This window comes from Manacus vitellinus, unplaced genomic scaffold (genome assembly GCF_001715985.3).
Source record: "Manacus vitellinus isolate BGI_N305 unplaced genomic scaffold, ASM171598v3 scaffold_4_pilon, whole genome shotgun sequence".
Lineage (NCBI taxonomy): Eukaryota > Metazoa > Chordata > Aves > Passeriformes > Pipridae > Manacus > Manacus vitellinus.
Genome location: NW_021940604.1, coordinates 3004303 through 3025475, shown reverse-complemented (window position 1 = coordinate 3025475; position 21173 = coordinate 3004303). Strand labels below are relative to the sequence as shown.

Sequence of the window (21173 nt, the reverse complement as noted above, 5' to 3'; positions counted from 1 at the left end):
CGGGACTCCCCGACCCGGGAGAGGCGGCCCGGCCGCGCCCGAGGTGACCTTATCCATGTGTATAAGTATCTAAAGGAGGTATGCCAAGAGGATGGAGTCAGGCTTTTCTAGGTGGTGCCGAGCAATAGGACAAGAGTCAACGGGCAGAAACGGATGCACAGAAAGTTCCGCCTGAATATGAGGAAGAACAACTTTGCTGGGCAGGTGACCGTGCACTGGAACAGGTTGCCCAGAGAGTCTGTCCAGTCTCCCTCACTGGAGATACTCAAGAACGATCTGGACACAATCCTGTGCCATGTGATGCCGCTTGAGCAGGGAGGTTAGACCAGGTGACCCACTGTGGTCCCTTCCAACCTTACCCATTCTGGGAGGGTGTTCGGGCTTTGGGGGTATTCGGGCTTGGAGAAACCCACTCCTCATCCGTCTGTCTCTGCAGAACCCTTGGGGTCCACTGTGCCAGCTGGCCTGTGGCTGGGAGCCAGCCAGTGGGGTGAGCTTGTTCACGGGCCATACACCCCTGGGGGACCAGAGAGGTCCCAGCTCCCTGGGAACTGCAGGTGCTGGACACCTTGGAAAGCATGACTGGGATGCTGATCCCAGCTATGGCAGAACCTGGTGCAGTAGCCTGAGGGCAAGCAAATGCCTTTCTTCTTGGGGGTGCTGTCCAAATGTTATTGCCTAAGCTGGTTTCTCATTCACTTAATTCAGGATTTTTCCTGCTTAAGAACTTGAGAGCTAGACTGAAGAAGACAAGGATACCTCACCAGTAGTTCAGAGGCAGCATGGACATTCTCCATAAGCACCTCTGGAACCTGGGCCACATCCAAAGCAGCGGTTTGTTCAACCCTGAAGCATATTTAAAAACAACATATTTCAGAGCAAGCAGCTGTAGATGAAAACAAGTCTGGATTTCTAGATTTGGAGTCTGTTTCCTAGCACCTGATCCAAAGAATTTACTTTCCCTCCCCCACCTCCTGTTGTTAAACAGTTACATCTTAAATAATTTTGACTTAATTTCATTACCTCTGTTGACAATACCTTCCTAAATATCATTTGCATTTTCTTCAGCAATAGATTTCGACTGAAGTAAATTAGTCACTGCATGCAACAGGAAGACCTGATATTGGTGTGGATGAAAACCATGCCCAGATGTGCCTGCTGTTACTGCTCCCTTGGCAGGGGTCCATCCAGTCCTGCCTGTTTCTTGAGAATGTCAGTGGGAATCCCCTGGAAATATGAGAGAGCAGGGGCTGAATTTGTAGAGGTGTTATGATGCCTAAATATTTTTTGCAAAGTGTGTGAGCAGGATAATTAGAGAACTATAGCAAGAATCTTATGTCACCAGAGATGAAGCAAGCTTAAGGTACCAGAAAAACCCAAGGTATGATTTCGACATTTTCAACGGGGAAAGTATTAGTTACACAGCACTATTTATGTAGCAACTTCAGGGTAATTGTGTTTCATAAGCCCATATGCACTTGCAAGATAGAAGGGTTAAGACTAAATTTTACATTGAAGTCTTGAATTAGGCTTCATTTTGAACTGCCTTAATTCTTTTATAACCTGGAGCTAATACTATTGTACAACTAATACTCTACCTCTTAGAAATCTTGAATTTCTTGAGTTCCTTGAGTTCTTGAATTCTGGAATTCTTAAATGCTTTGCCTTTTTGTCAGATTTGTGTCTGTCGGCACTGGGCTTGCAAGGCAGTTTCAATTCCCAATCTGCAAATTGCTCTGCATTCTTTTGGGTTTGTTTAAAAGTCTGCCTTGTGGGTGATGGTGGTATCAGAAACAGGGGATTATGATTTCTTAATGCAATTACACTGGAGCTGAAGCAAAGCCACAAAGGAGAATGAACTTTTATTCAAATGTCTGTCAGCTGTGACATGGACCAGAAGAGATAAAATTAAGATTGAATTATTTTGCTCTGATGTTCTTTACTACTGAATTAAATTACATTGAAAAAATAATCTGGACAACAGGACAACAAAGGCACATCTCTTTTCCCTTCTGTCACCCCATGACTGAATTTAGAAAATTTAAGAAAGAACTTCTCATTTCAAGATTTTCTTCTATGAGGGGATCATGTTTTAGCTGTTCCTTTTTTTTTTTCAGAGTATTTGGTGTTTAGTCTTCTGTTGTTTTCTTTCTGACAATACCAAAACAACATTTTTCCATAGATGTGGTGCCCTCATAATTCCAAAATATTTTTGAGCATTAGGATACAGTGTGGGGTTTCATTTATGTTAAGGATCCTCATTAAACCAAACCAAATTGCTATTTAATTCTGTGAGCAATTAATGGCCGATACATATTTCTCAGATCAAGTGTGTCTGTGCAATTCCAGGACAGTTTAGAGAGACTTACATTTCAGTGTAAGTCCAAGTTCTTCACTATACATCCAGTTTATGCTGGTTTGGCTGTGGATTTATGTTGCACTCCCAGGCAGTTTGTGCTGTGCTAACAGTGAACCCCCGTATGCCTGTACGGAAATGAGAGGTAATTGTTTTCACCTTTGCTGGGCAAATTCTTAAATTTTTGATGTAGAAATAAAGAGGACTTGAGTGTCTCACTGGAAATGTCTGACTTTGCTTCTGTGCCGCTCATTAGTGATGAGCAATGAAAAGATTCAGCATTAAGGTAAACTAATATCAAACACATTCAGGAGTTGTCAGCAAAATAAACTTTTGTAACAAAGTTTTCATTCAGAAGGCAGGTTAATTATTGGCAGGATAAGTCTGTATAAAGGATGGAGGAAGCAGAATAAATTAAACCTATCGTATTACCCCCTCAAAATAAAAAGCATTATAAAGTTGCACCCCTTTTTCTAGAAAGTAGCCAGCTCCATCATCTCAGAGTGTTGACCTGAGATACCAGTTCTGTACTGCTTATTTACATTCAACCTAATTGCATGTTAAAAACAGAAGTTTAGAGATGCTTTCTGAGTTTTATTTTTCTGCTAACCTGTGGCTGATAGTCCTTTACTCCCATGAGTGGTGGTTTTAAGTGGCTCCTGAGTATCCCTCCTTGGTTTTTTATGCTGATTTCTTAGAAGTATGTATTCCCCAGATCTGAAGGTGTTTCACTAACTAAGGATTATGTATTCCATTACTTAAAACTTTGCTGTGGAAAAAGAGTCTTCAGCTCAATAGAATATCTCCTCCCATGCCATATGTCTCTATCAGGCCAATTTTTCCTTTACTAGAACAAACCTGAGCAGTTTTGCTGTTGATTTACCTTTCTGAAGATAATCTGGTGCCTTACAAGCAAAAGGTGGTGCTTCCATCCTTTGGGACCAGAGTGGTCCCTCACTCATCTTTAGCAAAGAGCTGGCATGAATTTCTGTGACCTGCCTCAACGTGCAGTGGTCCTTCCATTGCAACTCATGCTGCTGGAGTATAAAGTTAGTCCAGGAAGACAGTATCCTTATTGCTTAGGGCCCAGGCGAAGTGGGGTTTGTCTCTGCCCCTGCAGGACATTGATCTAGTCATTTAAACAGGCATGTGACATGAAACCCCTTTCCAAGGTAGAAGCGGAAGAATGGGCTCTGCTGTTTCAGACCCAGGTTGGTCTCTTTTTTACAGTTATTGGTAAAGTTAATAATTGTGGGAAGATGTTACATAACTCATATATACCAAATAAAAGTTGCCCTGGCACTATAATGGTGGTGGTTATTAACAATTAGGGGCTTTTTTGCACCTAGATGTTGCTTTTAAAACAAAGTTGGTTTTGAGAACTGAGTGTGTACAAATTAGGCAAACCTTCCCGTGCCAGCTGGATGAGTGAGAACTGGTTCCTTACTTTCTATTATCAGACCCTGTTTATTTGTATGTTTTCCTAACTTACGACATTTGCCTTGTATTTTTCTATCTCTTACCTACTGCTGACAAAAACAAGAAATAAGAAGTTTGCTGTTCAGTCAGAGATAAACAGTTGTCCAACTGCTCTGATGAGCTCCGTGCCTTCGAGCAAGTTCTTGATACTGTTGAAGAGCATATCCAAGTAAGATCCCCTACAATGACAGGGAAATGCCTTTCCTTGTGCAGCTAACACAGTGAAGTTACAACCTTATGTTCAGTAGATGCTTTTCTGAGCATAATATCAATATCCTTTACAGGGGTTGAAGAGCAGAAAACGCCCTGGCACTCCAGAGTGCCAGAAAGAATGAAACTTGAGTGGGGAACTGCAGAAAAATACAATCTTGTGGCTAAAGTTGTCAAATACTGACTTGTTGATCTAGATTTTATCCCTCTGTCTTCTCTGCACTGTCTGCAGGTTGCAGAACAAATGGCTTTACTTCTCACAGGCTCTGTCTGTTAACAGATCATGGCTTTTGTTAGTCTAACCTGAAAAATTTGTGGTTTGATTGGCAAAAATACTTAGTACTCACAATTTTAATCAATAACAATTGTACTTTGAATGTAGCAAAATGCTACAAATCCTAAATAGTCTGAAAATCAACCTTTGAATGTCTTAAATGAGGCACTTAAAATTGGTGGTTGTTTCTGATTCTGCTTCACCAGGGTGCCACCTTATGCTAAATAAGTCTTTCACTCCTGTAATGATGTATTATAAAGAGACTAAAAGCCTATTGAATTATGCAGAGTGCTATAAAAAGTGTGCTGTAACTGTTTATGTAATTCATATTTCAACCCATTTTCATTAGTTCAGATTAAAAAACTACACTGATGCTAAAAATCTTGTTTGTTGTGTTACTGAAACACACAGGTGCCTGAGAGGTTTTCTATGCCATGTGTTTCTAATGTAGCAGTTAATTCCCGAAGACATCATTGAATATAGAACAGTTAACTAAAATTGAAGTAGATATTACTTTGGTGCACTAATGAACATGTCCATCTTTCAGAAAGTTGCACAGCAGTGAAACAATACCTTAACCAAGAAAAAAAATGTGTTGTATATAAATAATAACTCAGCTTCCCCTGATAGTAACTGGTCTTCTCCTTTTCTATTGAAGAAGAAGAATATGATGAGCCTCCACAGTGCAAGGCAGGACAAGATATTGTGCTACAGTCACCTGTTGATTGGGTGCTTTTGGATGGCCGAGAAAGTTCAGATGACCATGGAATTGTGCAGTATGAGTGGACACTGCTGCAGGGTGACTCATCGGTTGAAATGCAGGTACATGTGCAATCTCACAACATGGACAGTTAATTCCAGATTGTTGTGTTTATACAGTTTTAAATGTAGAGCTAAAAATATTAAATGTATTCAAATGGATCTGTCTACCAGGCACCAAAATTAGGATGTCTGTACAATTTGAACATTTATTTCACAGAAATGTAGAGCAGCCCAGGTTGGAAGAGACCTCAAAAGATCATCTGGGCCACCCTTTTGTGGGACAAGGAGCCTAGATGAAATTATCTGTCAAGTCACATCTTGAAGACCTCCAGTGAAGGAGGACTCCCTGGGGAGTTTGTTCCAGTGATTATTTCTAGTGGTTTATACAGTTAATCTCTATCCTAGATGGCATGAGACAGCCAGCAGCAAACAAGTAGATGCTAATGCTTTACTACATTTCAGCTCTGCTTCCTTTTGCCAAGTGCTCACTTGCACTTGGTTTTCAGCTTCTGTGATCCAGGTTAGAGACCCATCAGTAATTCAGTTACTAAAAATTATTACCTTATTAGGTATTTTCACCAACAGCTTTCTGTCAATGCTTCTGGAGAAACTGCAAAGAAATGTGTGATATAGACCTTTTGAGATATTTCATCCATCGCTTTTGTTTCAGCTTAAAATTAGCCATCGAGAGAGGGATCTTTCGTCTTAGCCTTCTTTGTGAATGCTCTAGGATCAGCAGAAAAGAAAGGAAAAATGTCTCAAACCCAAAGAGTCTACTCATAGTCTGTTCACAGCCCACAGTATCCAGGGCACACTGGGAACTCCATCTTGAGCGGGGAGGATATGTAAAGGTGGGAGAGCGTGGACCAAAATGAAGCTTTAAGAATAGTTGCTAGATATTATCTAGATGAAATGAACATTTTATTAGCAGGACTTGTTAATATAACCCCTTGCAGTATTATTTTCTTTCAAGAGCAATTAAACACTCGGTGATGTAGTAATATATCTAGAGTAAGAAAAAAATGAAAATTAAAAAAAAAGATTTAAAATTTATATGTTTTACTATTACTCAGAGTCACTCTGAAAATACAGACAAGCCTCATATCCATTCAAACTTGTGAAAATCACATTAGTCTTGGTGGTTTCTTTGTATCTGTTAACGGAAAATGAATTTGACACACATTCATGCTTAAATAAATACTTTTTCATTGTGTTCAAATAAGCTGGGATTTCTCCTACAGATATGTACCCTGATGATTACTCATGATAATTTAATTTTTAGAGTTGAATTAATAATTGTGATTTTTTTCATACATTCTTCAGTTGATGTCTTTTGTGCTTTAGTTACTGCCCTGAAGTTACTAAATTTCATGTCATTTATTCTTTGAGAATAATGCATGAATCCACAGCTACAAGGGAGAATGGGAATGTGTTTAAATAAGATAAAAGGCAGCTGTTGCATTGCTCTTATGGACTGAAGAATAAATAGAAGACAAAGGAGGTGAAAGGACTGCTATAGAGAGATCTTATCATATTGTAGAAGGAAGCCAGCGTAATTATTTTTTTTCTATTGTGACTGATTATTGCTTTTTAGATAATTTGCTTCTCAGATTGGGACCCACACTCTGTAGCTGTGCAGCTCCTTGACACTTAGGGACAATAATGGGTTGGGGTTTTTTAAAATGCTGATTATCTGGAAATTTACTATCTATTTTAAGCCAAAGTTTCTAAGAAAGCAAGTTCAGGCAAGCATTCTTCGGGGCAGGATGAAGATAAAAAGGAAAGCACAGAGGTCACTGGGAGCAGTGGTGGCATATTTGGAAGTCAGTGGCATTTCTCTAGCTCTGCACTGAGAAGAAACTTGGACTCCAGGGCTCATGAGATTTAAATACCGTGTTTGCTCTCCCAGTAGTCACAGTGAACAGCAGCACATATCTTTTAGAGCATATTAATTTCTGTAATACACTAAAGAATAAAATTCTAATGGGTCATACACTCCATCAGGATGTAATCAACAGAATAATCAGATAACCAAGTGCATTCATGCAAATAGACAAGGAAAGAAATTTCAGTTAGCAAATTCTGTTACTCAGAGAGAAAAATGCATTTATCAATACATTCTGCTATAAAGGTAGGTCTAGAATGCTATGATCATATTAATCAAAAACTCCTGTTTTCTTTCATGAAAAGCAACTTTAAATAAGCAAAGATCTTTATTGAATCTTTGGTTTAATATTAAAGATAATCACAGAGGATTTTACTATGCCTTTCAATTACTTATAAAAATAGCCCTGTGTGCTTTATTTGTAAAAATGCACTACATGTCCAGTAAACCTGATGTGCTTTTTTGTACTTACTGAAGTATGTGTTAGTGAATTCTGAGACAGATGAAATTATTCGTGACTGGTAATGGTTATGAGGTTAAAAAAAGTTCAACATTTACAAATACCACACTCATTTTATTTAGAGGTACTTCTAAATTACTATTGTACTAATAATGCTAGTTTGGTACCTGCTTTAAATTACCATAGAATAAGTTATTTTATTAATTTCTTAATGATCTAATACACTTTTAAGTTTTTTTATCCCATGACTTTCTGAAACCAAATGATTAGATCACTCACTGTAGATGAACTTATATCTGGTTCAGAGCAAGCCATGGAAATTCAGCACAGGATGTGGAAAAATTCAGTCCAGCAATTTGCAAAAGTTGTGACTGTATCAAATGTCATACTGGTCAGAGGTGGGCAGTCTTGTTGATAAAGCCATGCTACCACTCACTTTATCATAAATCAATATGTAGCAGAAGTCACCTCTGTGGATCCATGTATATTGTCTACAGACTAACTCAATAGAGAGCAAAAGGCTGATGTTTTACTGCTTACCCTCTAAACTTACATTTCTAATTACTGAAAAACTGAGTTAAATGTATGTGTCCATTTATTTTCCAGTGCTAAGATCCACAGCTCCAGGTAACTGAGTGTACCATGAAAAACAGTACCTAAATATTGTGTTTATTTTTACAAATGGGTGCAAAAAAAAAAAAAAGAGATCAAATGTTACATGTAGACATATATGCTTGACTGGGCTGACTAGATTTAAGAGAATTATTTAATCTGCATGAAACGAGCTCCCTATTCCTAGAAGTTTATGGATGGATTGTTTATACCAATATGGGTCTTTTCACTCTCTGTCTTTAATCAGGTACCACAGCCAGGAACACTGAAACTGTCTCACGTCCAGGAAGGCGGGTATATTTTCCAGCTAACTGTGACAGACACTGCAGGTCAGCGGAGCTCTGACAATGTATCTGTGACCGTTCTGCCCATGGTTCATTCCGCAGGAGGTGAGAAAACGAGTTTTTGTTGCCTGAGTGACACCAAGGGTATGGTATTCAGAGCAGAGCAAGGGTCTTGATAGAGGCAAAATCTTATTCTCCATTTCTAGTGTTTTATTTTGTCTTTATCCACTACATAATGGCATCTCTTTCAGCTTTGAGTCACTCTTTCAAAGTGAAGAAACAAACAAGCAGCTATTGTGTGTTACAGCAATAATATTTCCAAGTATTGAATATTTGTCCTTCTAGTGCTTATAAGCATGCAGGGTTGTAAAAATGAAATACTGCCATAGGTATCAGGCACATTGTAACATTGGGATGGTGTAGACAACATGACAAGGCTTGTGCTATCAGTTAAACTTAGCTGTTGTGCTATCAGCTAAAATCAGTTAATCTGTGTGAGGCAGACTAATAATAATAGTGACCTGCATCTGTAGTCTAAAAGATGACTTCTTGTTTTCTTGCATTTAAGATTTTCTGTCTAGTGGTTGTTATTGAAGCCTATGCTACTGGGGGAACTGAAACTGGAACTGACCCTTCATATTTAAACTCTGAGCTCCAGAAACATGTAAAAAGCATAAAGGGTAGAAAATAAGTTAGATTTCAGTGGCTGTCAGTCCTGGTCTCTTTAATGTAATAACTTCTAATTACGTTATAATTAACAAGTTGCTAGTACATATCTGCTGCTCTGGCACAAAGTAAAAGTTAAATAGTGTTATCACCCTGTTCAGCTGAACCAGTGAAAACCTTGCTCTGCACCAGTGCAATATCCCTCTGCGAGAAGGTAGTCCCTGTGGTAATAAACTGGTATTGCAAAAAAACCTGCTTAATAATGCCTGTGTTCCAGTAATGGGTTATAGAGTTGTGTTCATAAATGTTTAATTCAGCTAAAGCAGCCAGAGAGGTTTACTGGTTTGTTTATTTGCTGCTGTGGGTATCAGGGGTATCTTTTGTATGGAGCACATAGAGGATGCGCTGTCTTTTTTATTTTTCTAATTCTCCATCTGTGTTAGCAATTCAAGTGTTACTACTATAGCTAAACTAGTGCCTTAATGCATGCAAGATCCATGCTATTGTTAGCACTGAAGTTTAGGAGATACATTTTCTGATTTTAGGAGTTTTAAACAGGCATCCATGTTCCTGCCATGCTTCCATTAGCATTGCACAGCTTTCTGGTGAATAGCAGGATAACAACCAAAGGCTGTGACATCCTTATGCAAATCGATTTGCTGTTACAACATTAATCAAACACTGAATTTGATAGGGCTTTACAAAGTGATGAACTACACTGCTGTTAGAAAGACAAAAGCATACATGTAAACACGTGAAAATTATAGGATCAGAATGGGTTTCAGGAAAGCTTTGAGTATGCAAATTGAAATGTGCAGGGACACTCTCCATTTCTGGGGGAATCTAAATATTAGAGCAGGCAGCAGTCAGTCCTTTCTGATGAAAGTCATTTGAGAGACCTTCTGGTAGTCCTGTTCTGGTCTGTGCTGTATTGAGGTCATTGGATTACTGATGTAAATAAATGACAAGCATTCTTTATGTATTTTAATTAGGTTGCAGAAAACATGCTATAAAAGATCCCATATAGTCCGTATGTGTGCACGTAAAACAACATATTGTCCGAAATACATAATGGGTATGTAGTAGGAATTACATGCTGGAGCAATGCCATTACAGCCATAGAGATTTCATTTATTTATTTTCAGGACTGTTTTGGGTCTTTTAAGCCTGAGAAGATCTCCTTTTAGCTTAGGCCAACAGAATTTAAAGCACTGTAAGGGTGCTGCACAAGGCATAAGGTGCAACAGCCTCCAGGTTGAGTATTCCTGCAGTAAAGAGATTTCTAGAATAGTGATGAAGGTGCCAGAAATAGCTATTACCTATATTAGCTTCTATGTCAATATGACATCATATAGCTGAGTCTGACCTTTCTTCAACTTTCTGCCTTGTTCATGGTCCTTCTTGACATAGCATGGTTTCGCTTTTTCCTCAGTGCTGCAGATTTTAGTCATTGACCCAGTACTTACTACCTAGATTTCTTGGTAATTTGGGAATTGTTTCTCAACAGCCTGTGTTGGGGTTTGCTCTCGCTACCAGTTTATCTGCGATGATGGCTGCTGCATTGACATCACTTTTGCTTGTGATGGCGTGAGACAGTGCCCTGATGGATCAGATGAAACTTTCTGCCAGAATCGTAAGTGTGCCAGGCCGTGGTGTAGATTGTGGAAGTAACCACAGCCCAAATGACCAAAGGGGAATGATGCCACTTCTGTGGCCTCTTTCTCCCTGTGAATAAGCTCCCTAAGTTGCTTCCAACATAGAGCCTTTCATTGGAATTAGCACATGGGAAGATGTAATGTCCACATACAGCAGGTGCTCAGAAATTTTCTTCAAAGCATGTTAAATGACTGATTTTGTGTCGAATATTTCAAAGATAGTTTTTTCACTTGCATGATGATTCTGGAAAGAAGAACTGTGTTTCAGAGTGTCTCAGAGATACTATTCAAAGTGCTGCTACACACCTTACAAGAATCTGAAACACTCACTCTGAGCAGGCAGGGGAACCAGCTGATTCACAATCCCTCTGTTTGCTCTCATTAGTCATCCCTCAGTATGTGCCCACGCTCAACTAAGTGAACGAAAATCTTCAGAGGGTGAATTGGCACAATGGCTAACCACTGGCATTGATATTTTAGTTGCTGGACTTCACTGTAGAGTTCATGAATGTACTTTTGCTTAACAGTTGGCAGCAAGCAACTGCTAACCTTTTATGTATCTGGAACTCACATATCATCATATATGTGAACCTGAGGAAGTTTTTTAGCCTGCCTCAAGGCCCATATTGAAGGGTCTTCCTTAAGAACACTCCCATTCCCTTTAATTATGTACAAAAATTATGATTTTTGTTTCTGTTAACAGTCAGCCCAGGTCGAAAGACAGTGACACACGCAGCTCTTGGCACTACCCAGCAAAGGACTGTGGGACTGACTGAAAACACAGATGAAAATTTCTCTGCAGAAAACACCCTGAAAGCCACTGTCAGAAATCAGCCATTTCTCTCAGTGGATGCAGACATGTCTAACCAATCGCTTTCTCAGGGACCAAAGAAACAAATCAGTGGATTTGTGCCAGGTAAGAGTTGAAATGAATCAGTTTCAGTAAATCATTCTCTTTAAAGAAAGAAAATGTCTTGCACCTTAAGTTTATTTTAATTGTTTTTTGGTGCCTAAGAGGAAAAAAATTGAAAATGCAAAAGATACAAAAGAAACCTGTAATAATGAAGTTCTATGTAGCTTTCGATTTATTATTGTCAAGTCTACTTTTTAGCAGGTGCAAAAAGAAAGTTAAAATGTAGGGATGTCAGGAAAATAATACAGTCTAAGGAACAAAACATGCAGTGAGCTAAATACAAATTCCACCCCAGGTTCAGCTCTGTAGGCTGATGTATTAAGGCTCTTTCAATCTGTAGGGGAGTACTTCAGGAGAACATAATAAAGTACTATTCAACTTGGGTGAAAGTAATTGCTTTCCTCCTTGTGTTAATTATGACTTCTTTCTTTTTTTTCCCTCTGAACTAATATCTTTAGTATTATGGGCATTTTTTTTTCTGAACTGTGTCTCCAGGGCAGGAGAAGTCTTTCATCACTATAGAAAAGGCTCAGTCTTTGGTAACAAACAACCTCAAGTGAACGTGTACAGGTGCCCAGTGTTGTTCTCCATAGTAGCTGCAGGCCTGTAGTGAGTCACCGTGTGGTGATGTTACAGGCAGAGTCCCCAGCCCTGGCCTTTGTATGAGACCTCCCACTTTTATTTCTTCACGTTTAGACTGATTCATGGACCCCAAGACACAGCTATTTATAACCAGCTTTATTTTCCAGTTACAACAGAGCAGTGCTCAAGGCCCTCTGCTGCCGACTCTTGTAAAGGGCACTGCCCTGGCTGGCACTTGAGTGTTTCTTCAGATGTTTGTGCTTCATCTGTGGAGACTGCAAAGGGAGTGAAAACAATGTTCTTCAAGAATTAGACTGCCTTAGTGAATGCCTAGAGACTGATAGCAAAATCCTCAGTTTTCCCCTTTTCTGGCAGTGTAGATGACCTCGGTGCTCCTCACTGGAATGACTTAAATCCTGAAGTCTGATCCAAAACCTTCTTGCTCACATAGTCTTGAGTGGCACCTAATATGGGACCACCTAAACTAAACATCAAATTTCCAAGGAACGATGCAGCCTCCAGTGGAAATTCAGCTGCTAAGTAGGTCTCAAAAATCATTTGGATTGTGAATCCAGACATAAAACCAGAACTGAGGTCACCAACTTCAGCAACCTATAATCAGGGGTTGTAATTGGAAGTACATCTAGAAGTGTGGCACTTTTACATAGTCATTTTCTGTGTTTACCTGTTGCACAGTGACTTACTTGCACTGGTTTTGCTCTCAAGGCAGCCTTTTGCACAGCAGTAGACATGCAAAGAAATTCTTATAAAACTAAAAAAGTGTGATGGGGCTTCAGTAATAAGTGTACTACCAGTAGCTGTTGTAATTGTTTTAATTTTAAAAAGGCAAGATTTCGAGCTGACCATGTCTAGTTTTAATTCTCTTGGGTTTAATATTGCTTTCTTGACAAAACTCAGTCAAAATTTAATTTTAGATGCTTAAGAATTTCCTTCAGAATAGAAGGTTCCAGTCTTTACTGACCTAGGAACCCAATACTTTTAACCAAAAAAGCAACAAACAGCTCAGTGAGGTTTAAAATCACCTATGGATCAGTTCCAAATGGGGTGCATGTGGTGGGATGTGAAGAGGTGCCACGTACCTGGATCCGAAGGGCAATGCCAAAAAATGCTCTGCCAAAACCTGCTCTGAGCTGCTGTCTTCTTCTGCAGACACTTACACTTCATAGGAGTCACATTCTGTACATTAATGATTCACAGAGGTCCAGAGAGGTTCAAGTCCTGCCCCACTGGTGAGCATCACAGTCTTTATAAAGTTGAGGAGACAGGCACCTAACCTGTTCCTAAAAATTCACCCAGATCCATTAATTAGACTTCTCTCCATCACTGCCATCTCAAGAAAGTTACAGACCAAACCTAATAATTATGTGATACAAAAATTAGACACACAGAACTGCTGAAGAAGTTCCATGAAGCTCATCTGGAGGTGTTCAGAGGGGCAATAATTGCTAGATGCATTTTTGAGGAGAGGGAAGCAGCACTGAAAGAAACCATACCAGCAGCCTCAAAAGTTCAGCAATTCCAATGGCAGAAATGCTATTCTGGGATTGACTGTCTCCTGAGACAGTGCTAGAGCCACTACTGGTGCCAAGGTGGAACCTCTGCCTCTGAGTCACACTGAAAAGGTCTTTGTTGGCCCAAGGCTTTTTGGCCTGGAGTTGATTTTGCAAACATTCGGGCTTCCTATTATATATAAATTTTAAAAGATTTACTTATTTTAATGTCAATATGTTGAAAAGCTGTCTACTTAGCTTACATATTAAAGGGATACGGCTTTACAGTGGCAGCACAGGTTCCAGCATTTTACTTGTGGCTGCTCCATTCAGGGCTACATTTGTCTTATTTCTTAGTTGACTATTTCAGATTGTCATGGAAATACAATCCAGGAAGGAAAACGTGATGCTCTCGAATCCAGTGAATGCAAGGCAGAGTAAAAGAAGGTGTTACCTACTGGAGACAGCATGTGGCACGTTCTAGCTGGCTGCTAGACTTGATGCTTGATACAGGAGCTTTCAGCTGACTTCTAACGAACAGAAGTTTTCCCCAAGAAGTTGCAGGACTGGGGACTTGCTTTGTTTTCTTTTATACATTTGTTTTTAATACAGTGGTGGTTACAGTACCAATAAGGACATGTCCCTTCTGCTACTTACCTCTCCATAAACAGATTTCATCTCTCATATTCCAATAAAGATGTCCAATAAAGGGACCTCCTTGTCGAGTACTAGCATATTTATCCTTTCTCCATTTTAAAAGGAGCTGGGCTACGCTGTAATATTTTGGACTGTGGGATAGTTCCTCCTAGCAAGAATATAAGCTTTCTGCCTATGAGGGTCATACAAGGGAAAATTTGTCCCAGAATCCATTTTCTCTTAATAGTTTCTCTGTTCCAAATGTCCCTTAACCTGCTGTCTTTACTCCAGTGGCCCTCATGTTTGTCTCTGACTTGACACAAACTTTTTAAGGATTTACACTGAAGTGTGAAAATATGAAAATATGAAAATATGCAAGTCCAAGTTAAGTACTATTTAAAATTTCTACCTGGCCTAGCAGAGGATTTATTCACAATAAGGAGAAAAAGACCACAACCAAGCAACCAAAACAAAAGCCAAAAATCAGTCATTGTTGACAATGGCTGAATCTCATTTTGCATCCTGCCTTTCCAGTGGGATTCCTCTACACCTAGGTGACTCCAGGGGAACACTTAGTCCAACACTAAGAGATAACTTCCTCGGACACTCAGGGAACAGAGTCTTCTGCAACAGACTCATGGTTTAATTTTTGCCCAAGCTGGAAGGCCAAACATTTTCTTCCAAAGTTGGGAGCAGAGGCAGGAAGAGGCATTTTATGTCAATAAAGGAATCTGTTCTCTCTCTGCAGACATATCTCCATAGTAAAGTAACCCAGACTGCATCTCCTGCAAAGGCCAGCACAGCATTTCTTCTCCAAAGAGCCCAAGTGTCATTCTCCAGGAAAGTTCTTAAACCCAGCTGCATATTCTGGCACTGCTGCAGGTGCAGATGAATACAGCAAACATACATTTGCAGCAAAGCTCACTGGAGTGAGCAGTGGGTTGACTTCTAAGCAGCAACAGCCAGTAGCAAACGTGGTCATGCAGACGGGTTGAATTCATGAGCAGCCTGAAGATTTGTGCTCCCAGCATAGCCAACTCAAGTGTATAAATCACCATAACAGCTTTGCATTCCCCTGGCACAAGGTCCCTGCCTCTTCCAGGCTGCCCATGCCAGCTGTTGTGCAGTGCTGTTCAAGGCTGGGATTACAACATTTGGCTGAGTGCCCAAGCCTTAGTCATGTTTTTACTGTGGAGGCATCAACAGCGGGTGCTCTAACCTAGATCTCTAATTTAGGGTCACTGGAAAGGGCTGTAAATTGCAATTTACTATTAACAGACTAGAAAATCAAGAGAAAGTGAAAACAAAATGAAACCCAGGTAACATGCTTATGTCAGGCTTCTAAACTTATTTGGGGAAATTGCTCTTTGTTTTCTAGTGATAATAGATAAGGTGTTAAGGAGCACTGACTGATAGTCTCTCCAGTCATGTAAAAGCAGCCACAAGTCTTAACAAAATCCTACAGGCTTTATTGAAGGGATTCTGTTCTTCTACCATTCCAAAATTTTCCCACCAAACTTCTCTCCATATTTGCCAAATGTCATTACAAGCAGTTGGCTTAAATATTCCATTTACTCAAATGGCAGGAAACAAATTTACAAAACAGGCATTAGATCTAGCCTTGCCGTTCAGACTGGAGCAGCTCTTAAGAAAAGCCAATATCTTTTGGGTATTTCCAAAATAAAGACAAATGTTTGTTTAATTTCATTCAGGAAAAACAGAAGCAGAAAACAGCTGCTGGTTTTAGTCTAAGTTACATTCAGGTGATCTTGCACAGATCTGATACCATACAGGTACTTTAAAGCCAGTACAATGTACACTTAGGATTCCCTTAAGTCCACTTTACCTGCCAGAACAACATAAAGAGCCCAGTGAGGTGGAGGCCACAGCTCATTCCTAAGGCATCTGCTGCAGGTGAACTTAGTGTTTATGTACACCTATCCATAATGGCAAGGCAGTAAAACCAGAGCCTGGGAGGTGGTGTTCTGCCTTAGAGTGGGGACATCAGCACTGACCTCATGACAGTATTGATAAAACAATTTAAGCTTTAATTAACAGTTGTGAGTATTCGCTGCTGCCACTGACAGGGACACATTCTGCAGCTCTTCAGAGCTGATGGTGGTGGGTGGGAGTTACACAGAGTGCAGTTCCAAGCTAATTGACTTAAACACTTCCTTAACACCCACCACTCTATGTAATGCCAATTACAACATTTCACATTCATGTTTTACAGATCTTGTAGCATAGTGTATTTCTGTTGGCTCTGTCACAGTTCTGAAGGCTGCCAGCAAATGTATTGCAGTGCAGTCAAAGTGCCCTTCAATATTTATGTTATCAGTAAACCCCAAATACAGTCAATACTTTAAAAACATAGGCATATCACTGATTTTTGTGAGGGTGTTGGTGGATTAAGCTGTCACTCTTGCATAGTGCCCCCACAGCTATCGGAGTAGGACTTGAGTGGGAGGGCAGGAGGAGGGAGTCCCAGTTGAGTTACTCTGCTTTTTTAAAGTAGAACTGCCGCCCTATGCATTCCCAAGAACACTCCTTGGCAGCAAAGTGTGTGTTGTCTCTTCTTGAGTAGGTACAATGCTCTGTAATATCTTACGTACCACACAAGCTGCAGTGACTCCAAATCATCCTCTTTGAAATGTTCTCCCCATGTATTTTCATGTCTTCCAAGTACCTAAGTTCTGCATCTGTATGTGTCAGGTAACAGGCAAAGTTAAGGTGATTTGTGCAGCCAACCTATGTGTTTTCTGCTTTGCAAGTTCCAAGGATAGAGATCAATATAATGTGAAATGGCCTCATTTTCAACTACAGACGTAAAGAGCTTAAGCAAAGTTTTAGCTCAGACTAGTCTATACGTTGTTTGTAAAACAGAATTGATATCCTTTTTTTAGTGGAAGATGACCCCACTTGGGTTTGGTTGAGATGCATTGGGGTTTGGGATGCAAAACTGAATTCACATTTTAGCTTTAGCTTCACATTATTTCAAAAATTCAAGTTATACAGTTGAAGTCTGAAGTTCTTAACTACTGTTCTTTTGTTTGATTTTTTTTCCCTAAGTTTAGTACTTCACATTATTTAATTCTAGTGTCCTGGGGATAAGACTTTCTAAGTCACTGAACAGCCATATTCATTTATCTTGCTTGACTTTGTGCAGATAACAGTTCCTCAGGGAAAAGAACAGATGATAAAAGTGGGAATGGCATAATGGTGCCAAAGAGAGATCAGTTTGGAGGTAGTCATCCAGTCCCAGAAACAGGTAAGACCAACCATGTGAATTCATTTTGAATTACATTAGTTTTTCAGTCAGCTGGTACAATACACATACAATGGTCAAAAATTGAATAATGTACTCCATATTCTGGTTTCATAGCATGAGTTGCTCGAAATATTAGCATCTAAGTGATAAACTAGCTGTATTTTTAAAGAAAAATGTCAGGTTTTCTCTACCAGCATCTCACTGTATTAAATAAAATGTAATTTCTCTTAACCTCATTGTAGGTGCTGTGTTACCCTTAGCCTTAGGCTTGGCCATCACTGCTTTGCTGCTTCTTATGGTTGCTTGCAGACTGCGCTTAGTGAAACAGAAGCTTAAAAAAGCTCGACCCATTACATCTGAAGAGTCTGATTACCTCATCAATGGGATGTATCTCTAAAAATTGGATTTTGGTCAGTTGTTTTCTCCCCTTTCTCCTGTGTCCATGAACCTCTGCCTCTGTAACAGGACCAAAATCCTTAGTTAATTTTCAAGTGTAGAAGCAGTTTACAAGATGAGGAACATATTCTTCCCCTTCAGTGATAATATAAAAAAGTGAGTAGATGCCCATGCTCAGAAAATAAGAAGTGTTCAGGCTCCAGAGAGTAGATGCAGTTGTGCAGAAGACACTGCAACGTGGGGAGACTCCGTGCTGGATGCAGGGTGCTCTTGCCCTCCCCACAGCAGCTGGGGTCTCAGCCAAGGCCGAGTGTGCCCCAGGGCCAGGGCACTGGAGCAGCCAAGGCCCAGCAGCCCTGGCACAGGGGGAAGCCTGTGCCAGCATGCTCTTCTCAGTGCTGCCACTGCTGCGCTCTGCTCTGGAGACTGGGATGCTCCAACCAAGGCACTACTTCACTGTCCAGCAGAAACCCATTTGTGTATTTTCCCCCTAATGCACTGGAAGTGTTTTCATTAAAGAATTTGCCTTGCTTTGTTAATTAAAAGCAATCACTATCTAGGCACCAGCTTTTGTAAAGAAAATTGGGATTTAAAGAACAAAGCATCTTTCTTCCATTCATAGTTTAAACTTCTGTGCCGCTAGCAGAGAGAACCACGCTTACTTAATGCTGAAATGAAAAAATACAAGTCCTCAGCAGGTGAGCTTGGACCTCCCAGTGCTCAACAGCAGTCATGTACTGTTGCCCAAAGAAGCTGTGGATACCCCATCCCTGGCAGTATTCAAGGCCAGGCTGAATGGAGCCCTGAGCAACCTGATCTAGTGAATGGCATCCCTGACTGTGGCAGGAGGGCTGGAGCTGGATGATCTTTAAGGTCCTTTCCAACCCAAACCACCAATTCTGTGCATGATCCCAGAGCTGTCTGTCTCCCCAGAGCTCAGGGCTTGTTCAGCCTTTTCTCCCCCTAGCCTGTCACCCTTCCACAGCGTGAGAAAGCAGCACACAGCAGTTTTTATCCAAGATGCCAGAGTGTAGGATTCCTGCTGGTTATCCCATAGCTCCCTGCAAAGCTTGAAAGCTTTGGTGATCTGCCCTCAACCCAGAAAAATTCTCATAGAATTAGAGCAAGTAATTGATACGTGTGAGTGAACTTCAGATGTGTTAACAGTAAAATGTGTACAGTACATGTTATATATACATATATATACACAAGAATCGTGCTGTCTGTCTTGTTTGACTGTCCAAGGATGTCACATTCCTCATGGGTCCCAATAAAACCAGAGTCAAATGAGGCATGCATCTTTTTGTATGTCGTCTTTTGTACTTCAGTAGCTTCAAGTCAGCACAAATATTGCCATGGTATAAAAATAGTTCTTCAAGTTGTTCGTTCTTGATTACTTTATGTAAAATAGCTCTAATAAACCTATTTTATTCTTATATTTCTTGCATTGTCTCTATTTTCAGCTACCAGCTAAATTTTGTGCTACTAGACCGTATCATGAGAGCACACAGAAGGAAGTACATTTCTCCTTTCTGTGAAGCAGCCTTGTAAGAAGCTGGAATGTGTGTGGTGGGGGGAGTTGTTGAGATACTTGCTTCAGGAAGACTGAGAATGACAGGGCATCTACCTGCAATGACCTGTCTCTCCAACAGTGCTTGAGCTGAGCAGGACAGCAGTCCCAGAGCTGACTGTGCCAATCACTCAGGGAATCTGGTTTCTAGTGCTCCTAGCTCAGAGCCCTCATGCCACATTAGGCAAAGTCTGGTTGTCTGTACTTCAGTGTTACAGTGGGTCCAGGAGACCATCTGCTAATGCTGCCCATTTCCAATTGGGGAACATGGCCTCTCTTCCATTCTAGCCTACAGCAGATGTGGCAATTAGCACAAGACCCAAAAGACCACATTTTAAATACAGCCTTCTAGGGAAGACACACTGTCCATCTGGTTAAGGTATTATTTCCCATCACTGAAATTTGTTTGGAGGTTTAATTAAATACCTAATTCTCCTTCACCATCTTACCATAGCAGCAAGAAAAGCAGTCTTTTCTCACTGTGCCCACTGTGCTCCTATTACTGAAATCCATTACACCAGCACACAGCTAGCAGCAGGACAAAAGGTTTGGTTTTGTTCTTCCAGGCAGGACAACAGTGAGATCCCACACAAAGCACAAGCCAGCTAGTACAGCCATGGTGCGAGAAAGCTGCTCAGCTTTCCAGTCACTTCACACAACAGCAGGCTTTGTTGCTGTGCTGCTGCAAGTGGAATAAACCTTCATGGATTCTGTGTATGACAGGCAAGAATGAACACCTCCAAGCAGAGAGCAGCAGACAGCAAGCACGGTACAGGAGTTATAATAACGTGTTATAGTTGCCACAGTATTCCCAGGGACTGTTCTTTCCAGGAGGGGAGATGGTGACAGTTGCTGTTGTGCAGACCACCAGCCTGAGGCCTATTACTTCCCAGGTAACAGCAAACTACACGGTTGGACTGAAATAAACAAAAAAGTTTGCATTTTACCAGAAAGCCTGGGCATCATCAGCTGGATGGAGAGCAAGACAAAGTTAGCAAAATAACATTGCCTTGGCAGCTTCTGCATTAACACACACATTGGTCTCAATACCATGTGCTATCATTTAATAACTTTCATGCCATTTGATTTTAAATCTGAACTACTGAGCCGGAGCACACCTGGACACTAGCAGAAAATACTGTGGCAAGACACCCTTGTTGACACACTTGGGGTACTTTTCCCCTTCTCTCCAGGCAGTTCCCAGTCATTGCCTCCTTCTGACACCACTTCTGTAGCCCCTTCCCAGATGCTCCCAAGGTTGGAGCTCTCCCTCTAATGACAAGGCAGCACTCAGAGCAGGCGGTGCTTGTAGCCCATCTTCACAGCGGCACTGCTAACACTGCTTTCATGGCCTCTCGTGCAGACCCCAGGAGCTACGGGGTTATACAGTGTTTATACTGCAGTAGAAGTGCAACGTTCTGTGGGAAAAGTGTCACTATTTGAGGTCTGTCAGATCTGTTTTTCCTGTCCCAAATACCGAAATGTGTTTATCCACATATCTGGGAGTATGCTCAATCCACCTAGTCTTACCAGCATGCTTAGACAGGTAAGTATTGAATACTGACTGCTCAGATCACATACCCCTGTGGATATTGCTTCTCTGAGTACTAGGAGAGGTCATTATAATTTGTTTTGTCAGTGTATTTTAATGTTG

General features: G+C 40.6%; 1 protein-coding gene across 1 annotated transcript in view; it reads left to right on the top strand.

Annotated features, from left to right (window-relative positions):
- LRP11 (LDL receptor related protein 11) overlaps positions 1-19385 on the top strand; it is a 67702-nt gene extending 48317 nt beyond the window's left edge. Inside the window, exons 2-7 of the mRNA XM_029962719.1 lie at positions 4978-5141; positions 8286-8427; positions 10496-10621; positions 11347-11559; positions 17452-17553; positions 17796-19385. Coding sequence (XP_029818579.1) covers positions 4978-5141; positions 8286-8427; positions 10496-10621; positions 11347-11559; positions 17452-17553; positions 17796-17950 — 902 coding nt within the window. The 3' untranslated portion in view covers positions 17951-19385. The remainder of the gene's footprint in view (positions 1-4977; positions 5142-8285; positions 8428-10495; positions 10622-11346; positions 11560-17451; positions 17554-17795) is intronic.
- The last annotated feature ends 1788 nt before the right edge of the window (positions 19386-21173 follow it).